At 45.2% G+C, this 9,372-nt stretch overlaps 1 protein-coding gene across 2 annotated transcripts in view; it reads right to left on the bottom strand.

Annotated features, from left to right (window-relative positions):
* Positions 1 to 4,914: 4,914 nt before the first annotated feature.
* LOC146797036 (myosin-4-like) overlaps positions 4,915 to 9,372 on the bottom strand; it is a 48,120-nt gene continuing 43,662 nt past the window's right edge. For both annotated transcript variants that reach the window (XM_085629641.1, XM_085629640.1), the window contains 2 exons: positions 6,219 to 6,353; positions 4,915 to 5,049 (listed from right to left, as the gene is read on the bottom strand). In XM_085629641.1, coding sequence (XP_085485767.1) covers positions 5,032 to 5,049; positions 6,219 to 6,353 — 153 coding nt within the window. In that variant the 3' untranslated portion in view covers positions 4,915 to 5,031. The remainder of the gene's footprint in view (positions 5,050 to 6,218; positions 6,354 to 9,372) is intronic.

Here is a 9,372-nt window from a genome sequence, read left to right as displayed (position 1 = left end):
GTGCGCCATATGACCACACATGCTAATTTCAGGGGTGTATCAGGGTGTCATCTTGACACCCTTGCACCTTTGAAATTATTCTCAAATAGCGATTAGCAAATTGCGATTCGCTATTTGAGAATTACTTCCCATTCATTCCTATGGGTCTCCTGGCCCATAGAAATGAATGGGCAGGTATTCCTTAATTGCGATTTCGCAATTTGCTAATCGCAATTAAGGAATTTTAAGAAATCGCAAAAAGTTTGCAATTTTTTTAATACATCCCGTTTTGCAATTCTCAAATAGCGATTCCTTAAAAATCGCTATTTGAGAATCGCAAATGGTGATGTTGATACATATGCCCCTTAGAGTTTAAAACTTGACCTTGTTATTGCACATTTCACCTAACTATTATGTTACTTTAACCTTTTGTTTTTTCAGTGAATTTCTAGTTTAGAAAAAAAAGTGGAAATCAATATTTAATTACAACATGTGAATCCAACCCCCACCGTGCATGTGGTCCGGCAGAGAGATAGCTGCACGGCCTGGCCTGTAGCCAGGTCTTGTGGCCAGCCCCCGGCATGCAGCCAGCCCCATGCTGTGCCCAGCCTTTGGTCGTGCGCAGTGGGGTGTTGCCCACAAGGTCTGACTGTGGCTAACCCTCGGAAAGGGAGCCAACCCCACCCTGCACAGAGCCTTCGGTCGGACACGGTGGGGGATTGTCTACTGAGCATGGCCTGAAGATTGTCTTTTGACCAACCACCTGCATGCGGCCAACTGGCTGGGCCAATTCCCATAAAGGCAGCCAACCACAACTGCGTCGGGCATTTGTTCATGCATGTTGTGGGTAGGCCTCAGGGCCTGGCTGTGGCCAGATCCTGCGGCACCACCTGCAAGCAACCAAACCCACGATTGCATGGCCTTTGGCCATGAAAAGTATGGGGTTGGCCACAAGGTCTGGCCTGCGACCCAGCCCTGTGGCCAAACCCCTCAAAGGCCCTCAACCTCACACTGCCTTTGGCTGTGTGCTGTGGGTGGTTGGCCACAGGGTCTGGCTCTGGGGTCCCAATTACTGGGGCCCGGTGTGATATTTAGTGGGAAGGGGCACACGTCCCCCTCCCTGGGCCTTTAATTGCTCAGGGAGAGGGGCTGCATGGCCCCCTCCTTTTTTCTTAAGTTCATGGTCCTGGGGGATTGGGTCCCCAGGGCCAAAAGCAGCCCTGTGAGGGAGCGTGTGGCCCCTCCCCCTTTAAACATGGTGGGCTCCGGGAGATGGGGTCGCTGGGGCAGAAATCGGCTTGGAGAGGGGGGCTGTGCACCCCTTCTCACTTTACAAATGCATCCAGTGCCCTGGGGATGGTTCCCAAGGGCCAAAAAAGGCCCAGGGAGTGCGGCTGAGTGGCCCTCTCTCCAGAAAATTGCATGTGACCCCAGGGGTAGGTCCCTGGGGCCGAAATCAACTTGGTGAAGGGGGCCACTTACACCCTCCTCTCCTAATAGTCAGGGACCTGGCCCACCCGTGGGGCTTAAGTAAAGCAGGCACTTGAGACTCTGATTGGTTTTTTTGCTAATTTTGCCGCGATTCACAGATCCTCTGCAATTTTGTTTCAAGATTTTTAAAAAACGATTTGGGACCAGGCTTCCTTGTGTCTTTTTTCATTTGGTTTTTTTTAGGACTCAGGACCGACTCCTGAGTCCTAAAATGACTGCCACAACTTCCTGGTTTAGGTGGTGGCAGTGAATCAGATCTCAGTTTGAGATCTGTCAGGATCTGCGGAGCCTCCCTAGATATCACAGTCTTTGAGCATTAACTGCTTAAAACTTCTGAAGGGATTTACACCAAAACACAAAAGCACTCTTTAAGGACCTAGTTCTAGCTTTCTGCCAAATTGGTGTAAATCCGTTCTACTGTTTAGGTTGTAGCTGTGTCTAAAGTTCCTATATGAAAATGAAAAGGAAAAATGTGTTTTGGACCCCCCTTTTTTCCTTGGCTCCCACCTGATGGATCACCCTGAAACTATCCAGGTGCAAACTAGGCAAAAAAGAGCACAATTCTGAAAACTTTAGTTGCGATTTGTCAAATATCGCCAAAGTTATTAGCAACATAAAAAATAAATAAATCCATTATATATATATATGTGTGTGTGTGCGTGCGTGCGTGCGTGCGTGCGTGTGTGTGTGATCAAAAATGCCAAAAGTACACTGCTATCTCCGCCGGGGCTGGTGTCATTGACTGCAACGGTCATGTATCACAAAGAGTCCAGAAGAAATGTAGCACATCAGCTAATGCACACCAGTATATTCATTTACATAGGAATGACACGTTTTGATGTGGCTGATTAAATGGGGGTAGTCCAGTACTTTTGGGTATGGTTTTCAGTCACATGTGGAGAATTGTTATTAAAAAGTATTGTAGTCTGGGCTGGTTCAGGGGTAAATAAGGTCAGATATTACTGGGAGATTTGGGCAGCATTAGATCTTTGCTGGGAGCTGGTATGGTGTCCAAAGTTAGTTAACTAGTTAATTGAGATATGTATCTGTTTCATAGAAAACATGTTTGTATAATGAGCAGGGCAACTACATTAGTGTTTGAGTTTACTTTTGTATGTTCGTTTTAGGTGTGAGAAGCGCAGGGGCTAGTGGCACACTTGCTCTAGCATTGGTTTGCCAAAAAAGAACAATTCTGTTGCCTTCAGTTTTTATGGGAAAGTATTTAATAAAAAAATAGGCTTTTCTATTTGGTCCTCTTTGACTGCTTTAAGGAAGGGAAGTGGGAGATACATTTGGACAAATTTGCCTAAAATACCTGTGTCATCAATCAATCAATCAATCAATCGCATTTATAAAGCGCGCTACTCACCCATAAAGGGTCTCAAGGCGCTGGAGGGGGGGGTCAGTGCTCGAAGAGCCAGGTCTTGAGCTGCCTTCTGAAGGAGAGGTGGTCAGGTATGGCGCGAAGGTGGCTGGGCAGAGAGTTCCAGGTTTTCGCTGCTAGGAAGGAGAAGGATCTTCCTCCGGCGGTGGCTTTGCGGATGCGGGGTACGGCTGCCAGGGCCTGTCCGGTAGAGCGTAGAGTGCGCGGAGGAGCGTAGAAGGAGACGCGGTTGTTGATGAGTTTGGGTCCGAGGTTGTGAAGGGCTTTGTGTGCGTGGGTGAGGAGTCGGAAGGTGATCCTCTTGTTGACTGGGAGCCAATGAAGTCTCTTCAGGTGTCCGGAAATGTGGTGGTGGCGGGGTATGTCCAGGATGAGTCGTGCGGCAGCGTTCATGACTTTCACAATGTTGCACATTCTAATAGTAATTGATAACGTTGGGACAATGGATTCAGTGATGAAGATCTTACAATTGTACAGGATTTTCCCTACTTGGGAAGGAGCGAGTGGACTTGGTAGCATGAAATGCCACATTTTAGCATGAAGGATTAATATACGTAGAACTGTTTTTTGGTGCCCAGATGTAAAATTAATCCACTAATGGTCGATCTGAGATATTTGTATGGCTGTAGTGTTAACCAATTTTGGTTGGGTTTTTAGAGACGCATCTCATTTGATCTGACTTCTGAGATTAGGTGAGGCAGCCATAACTGGTGGCGGAGTAGAGGAGTGGCTAGCAATATGAAAAGTTATAACCTGAATTTCTATGTATTGCAGTACAATGTTTTCCTAGATGTTATGAAGTTTGCCTAAAGAATGAGGTTATCCAGTGCTTAATTTGAGCTGAGGTTGCAGGTGGGGCCCACCAGCACTAATTTTTTGGGGACCGGCACTTATTTTTCCTCTTTGGACTTTAATCCAGAGCAAGAGACAAAATTTCACAAAATGGGCAAAGAAAGAGGCATAAAAAGATGTAAATGTGACATAGAGAGAAAGCAGGGATGAAAAAGAACTTGCACGAGTGAGATAAAGGGATGAACGAAAGCGGCATGATGAGGAATCAAGACTACACAGCCTTAGGATTTGGCAACTCGGATATCAGTACCGCTGGCCACGAGCTTCTGAGCAAAATGTTGGGCCCCCGGCACTTATTATTTTACAAATGAAGCACTGGCCTCTTTATCCCAGACATAAATAACTGAAAAGTGCTAAAAGTTGCATTTAAGCTGAATTCTGACCATATCAGGTAGCATGAGTGGATATGGTGTAGGAGACCTTCAGCAAAATCATCTACATACAGCTTATTAGATATCAGGCAACAAGACAGTGAGCATTTCCAACATATCCACGCTTTTTCATACTAGGGCAGACACAATTAGTAGGCACGAGAGCGCTGTGGAAAGGGGTGCAGGGGTGGACTGAACATAAGACCAGTTACACGGGCTCAGTCCTGAAATGAGGGCAGATCAAATTATTAGCAAATTTCATGTGAATTGATGTGGTGCAAACCAAGAGAGACCAAGGACGCTCGCGACCACTACAAATGAATAACATATTTATCTGTCACTCAGCCTCATCTGATAGTAATGGCAGGGGGAAATTATAGCAGTATCTTTTTAAATATGTCCACACTAATTCTACAGGATTCTGAGCGCTTGTGTTAGTAGCTCTATGATCACATATCTTTGACACCAGAGATCAGGGAGACTGAGAGCAAAGCTGCATTTGAATGGGGAGTTACTCATCATCTCAGCCGTGATGGCATTAGGTGTTGTATCCCTCATCAGCTGCTGAATGTCCACACAGGCGTCCACTTTAGATTTGTATTGTATGACACGTGTGGATACCCTGCAACTTGTTTCAGTGTTGCTTTTCTTTTCCTTTTTATTTACTTGTTTATAGAATGTTACTTTTGGTCTGAAGCTGACACATCCTAACACACAATGAAAGAGAAGATAATGAAAGGATCATTTAAAAACTATAAAAGGTTCTCAAACACCTACTGAAGACACTCCAGCCTGAATATCAAAGTCCATATTTAATGCAGAGACGAGACAAACTGGTAATACAGTAACACTTTTATTATTGCGCAAATTGAAATAGATAAAACGGTTCAAACAAACAAAAAATTCACATTGTGCAAATTTATAATTCTTCACTTGTTGATAGAAGCAAAGAAACTATTCACCTTCGGTTTTCTAGGAGAAAGACACATTTATTAAAGCATAAATTTGAATACTTATTTACATATTGACACAATGTGAGTTATTAATGACAGCATCAAGCAAGCATTTTACTAAAAATAAGTTGAATCTTTCAAGGGAACAAAAAACCTATGGAAAGAAAGTATTAACCCACAAACGGGCATTGTGTTTTTCTAAAATGGACACTGGTCAAACGCAACTTATTACTTTTACCAGACTTATAGGCAGAACATTTTAGAATTGGCAGCCTTATATATCTAGTCGTTATGAGGGCAATATTAATCCATGAGTATCGCTAAAGGCCTTCACTGTCAAGAACAAGTTATTATTTTTCATTAAGAAACATTTTTTGTGTTTATGGGGCTTAAGAATGTAGGTCTTATTGTTCAAAAGTATACTTTTGTGGCACAGAGGTGATTTCCTTTACCTCACCTGCCACTAATTAATTCTCCTATTTTATATTGGTAGAACATTTTGTGTTATGATTCACACGTAAATATGAATTCCATTCACTGCGAAAGTGAAGGAGTAGCAGAAAGTAGTCCTAAGAGGGATATACCATCTAAAAAAGTCATTTGGAAACCACCTTGTGAAGTCCAAGGACAACTGCAATTCTCTTAACTTTCCATCCTGGACTACCGGAGTGCCATCTAGGTGGCCATCCCTACGCTCCTCTGGATGTCCAGATCAATGTATTCAAACTTTGAACCTCTACTGAACTCCAGCTTACATTGACTTTGTACATAACAATTGCTTTGAATTATTTTCAATTCTTTCCGTCATACACACATTTTCAACTCAGTAGACAAACTCTTCACAAGGTCCTAACAGCTGACAACTAGATCCAAAACTTTTTTTCTACGTAGATTCTCTTGGTGCAAGCTCAAAAAGGCACAGAGCTAACCATCTCCAGTATGCTACAATCTGTCGAAATTCCACCCTGTTCATGGCTTTGCCTGATCCCCGAATTACATAAGCTATATACAAATAAACTCTTCCTTGAGTTCCCAGTCTGCACTGACTCTACTGGGTTCCCATCCTCTGCTGTAAGTCGACCTCACTCTTTTTAATCCGTCCACTGCAACTTCGATAGAGTATGATGTTGGCAAAGTTAAAAACTGAATACAAAATCGTGATTATGATGTCTGTTTGATTTAGCTTACCTTACTCCCAACGGCACGGCTCTTGGTCCTTAGTTTATTCACTTGGGATTCAGCAGTGTCGGCTCTCTCCTCTGCTTCCTCAAGCTCATGTTGCACTTTCCTGAATCGAGTCAGATGTGTATTTGCTTGTTCCTCCTAATGGGACGAACATAACGAAATAAAAGTCTCCTGCATGTAATGCATTTGCAGACCTACCCTAGCTTGTCAATGCCAATTGTAAACAGGATCGTTTCCTATTAATGTTGTAAAAACGCATCCTAACATACTTCATATCCTGTCACCTTTAACATTTGTTTTGGTGCACAGAAAAGGTGTGTATAGGTGGTAGGAATTCTTGTCCACTCATCTAAATGGTATAAAACCAGAACGGTTTTCTTTGACACTATATGTGATAGAAATGCAAACAGCGTCAAGTACCAATATTTGGCCCTGATGCAAGCTGTTTTACAAATTTAAGCCAATAGAAAATCATTCACCTAATCTGAACTGGAAACTATTGGACCTCGTCATTCTTAGGCGCATATCAGAATGAACTATTCAAAACCAGAAGAAAATGGCCCACATTCGTTCCGCCCATGTTGTTTCAGCCAAGACTACCTGTGTTCCTTATCTGCCATTACATTATGTGTAACTCCACTAAACCTGTTTCTTCACACGTGTGCCTTTGCATGGCAATCCAATTGAAACGTTTTCAATTGATTAGATCAATACTTGCAGCTCCCATCTGGGCAAGTGGAAATCCAGACTCTCGTCTGCATACACTCAGAGGCTCCTCTTTTATTTATTTATTTTTAAAAAAATCTTTTTATTATATTTTCTTACAACAAATAATTTGTAAAACGCTACATAGGTCAACCGAAACCCCCAGGTTTATGTGGCACACAGATGCATAGGAAACATCAAGTGACAGTGTCAGCCTTAAGTCAGAATGAAGTTGGTAAATAGTCATATCGAAAAATGGCACAATTCCTTCCCTTGACCCACACAGATCACAGTCATTCCAGGGACTATCCTACCCCATGGCTCCCCTCCATCACTCCCTATCTTCCTCAGATCAACGATCCCATAGCTTTACGAACTTCCGAAGTCAACCCTGTGGGCAGTAGATCATGCCTACACCACTCCATATTGGATTCCCAGTCTCTCAATGTCAGAATATGTGCAGAATCCCAATAACTTATCACATCCCTCCTTGTAATGAGTGTGTACCTAACTTGGGCCACCTCTCCCCAGATGCCCAGGCAGACCAACCGAGAAGTGAGCTCCAGCAATTACCCCAGCGCCCCAGAGTGCCTGTGTTGAACCCCCTCCTAGAAGGCCCTTACTCTTGTGCATCCCCAAAGTGTACGGAGCAGCATTCCCCGCTGTTCTAAGCCCCTTCGGCAGCGAGCCAGTCACATCTCCCATAACACAGAGCCTTGTGCGCGTAAAGTATGCTCAGTGCAACAGCTTTGACTAAATGAGCCGGAACCCCACCAGGATGTCAACTTCCCTGGGGTATTTACAGGCCTCCTCCCACTCAATGTCCTGCATTATACCCAGGTCTTCCTCTCCTCTTTCTCACAGCCTCTGTAATGGGGCCTGGCCATTGATGAGGAGTGTGTAATACAGTTGTGAAATAGCATGTCTGCAAAAAGTGGGGCGACCATTGCCCAATACTCCAATGGGCTCTCGTCCGCCAGGTCCTGAATGCAGTAGATCTGCTGTGTCAAGATAGACATAATCTGTAGATTCTCGTAAAAAATGCATCCCAACCCTGGCATATCATAAGGCCTTTGGAAGTTTGAGCATATCAGCGTTCCCTCCCCTCCCCAGAGACCATCCACTTTTGAGATGCCAATAATATTCCAGCGCCTGCGGCTCAACAGTCTTTTTCGCTCTGCCAACGCAGCTAAGTCTGACTGCGATGTCTCCAGTGCCAATCGACCAGCTGATCGCATTCCAGGAGAGGATTCTAAGATAGGTGCCCCTGGCTAGTTGTTGAGAACCCATCTGTACCATTGTCTGTGAGTAATCCGAGTGTTCCAAATTCCCCCATTTGCCACTTTGCTCCCACTCCCTCTATAGCAGCTGCATTTCCCTTCAACTGTCCCCTCGCAAGCCCCCCGTCCCTGCCACCTCACGCTGCAAGTATTGAATGAGCCATCCCCCAATGCTCAAGACACCTGTCGCACCCCCAACTTTGGGTTTTGTTGTAGCACCATAACTCGTCCAGTAGGAGTATTGCGTGGCCGGCCCTGCTTGTTCAGACTCCATCCAGAGCACAGCCACCCTGCTCATATCACAGCCCTGAACCCAAGAGGGGTTCCATAGGCATCCCACATATGGTGGCCCATCAGGCGACCTTATCTGTTGTCATGGCGTGACCCTTGGGATGTCCACTTTCTCAACGCCTGCACTGGAGCTAGTCGAACCATCTTCTGACAGCCCCAGATTCCAAGCAAAGGCCATTGAGGGCTGCAGGAGGCCACGTTGTAGCTCCACGACCGTCTTGTCCTTGTCTCTCTCCTTTCGTGCCTCAGCTTTGATGGGGTCACCCTTGAGCCCCAACATGGACGCTGTCGCGTCTGTTGAGTCTGCCACCAGGGGAGCGCTCTTCAGCATGGCCCTGCGGCATTAGGTGGCCCTGCCTCGCCAGCCAGTCCCACACCTCTTTTTCCTCCCCGAAGAAATGAACTGATGTGCCCACCACCACCCAGACATGGTCAGAAACAGAAAGGCATATTTGAAGTTGGGATGCCACAGATGTTTCTTGACAAACAAAAAGGACTCACATTTATGTTGGACTGAAGTCGTTTAGTCCGAGTAGATACTCATCGGGCTGTCCTCAACCAGCCAGGTCACATGAACTGGTGCCAAGTGTAGGATGTTGTCCCTAAAATTTAGCAAGCCAACCACTATTAGTCTGGTTATCACTTCAGGTGCCAGGGACCGACCCAAAACCCTATGCACCCTCTCCACAGAGAACAATGTTGTCACCCTTCCCCCCAGCAACTCGGAAGACAGCCATTGCTCCACAAAGCATTACCTCAAGGGTCCCTCAGCCTAATCCATGACCCCCATCAAATGCATATTGTTACGGCAGGTGCGCCCCTCAGCATCTTCCACCTTGGCTGATAGGACTTTTATCTCCCTCTGCAGCCTTGTCAACTTG

Source organism: Triturus cristatus, chromosome 10, assembly GCF_964204655.1.
Source record: "Triturus cristatus chromosome 10, aTriCri1.1, whole genome shotgun sequence".
Classification (NCBI taxonomy): Eukaryota; Metazoa; Chordata; class Amphibia; order Caudata; family Salamandridae; genus Triturus; species Triturus cristatus.
Note: the sequence above shows the minus strand (reverse complement) of the source record. Positions and strands in the feature narration are given on the sequence as shown.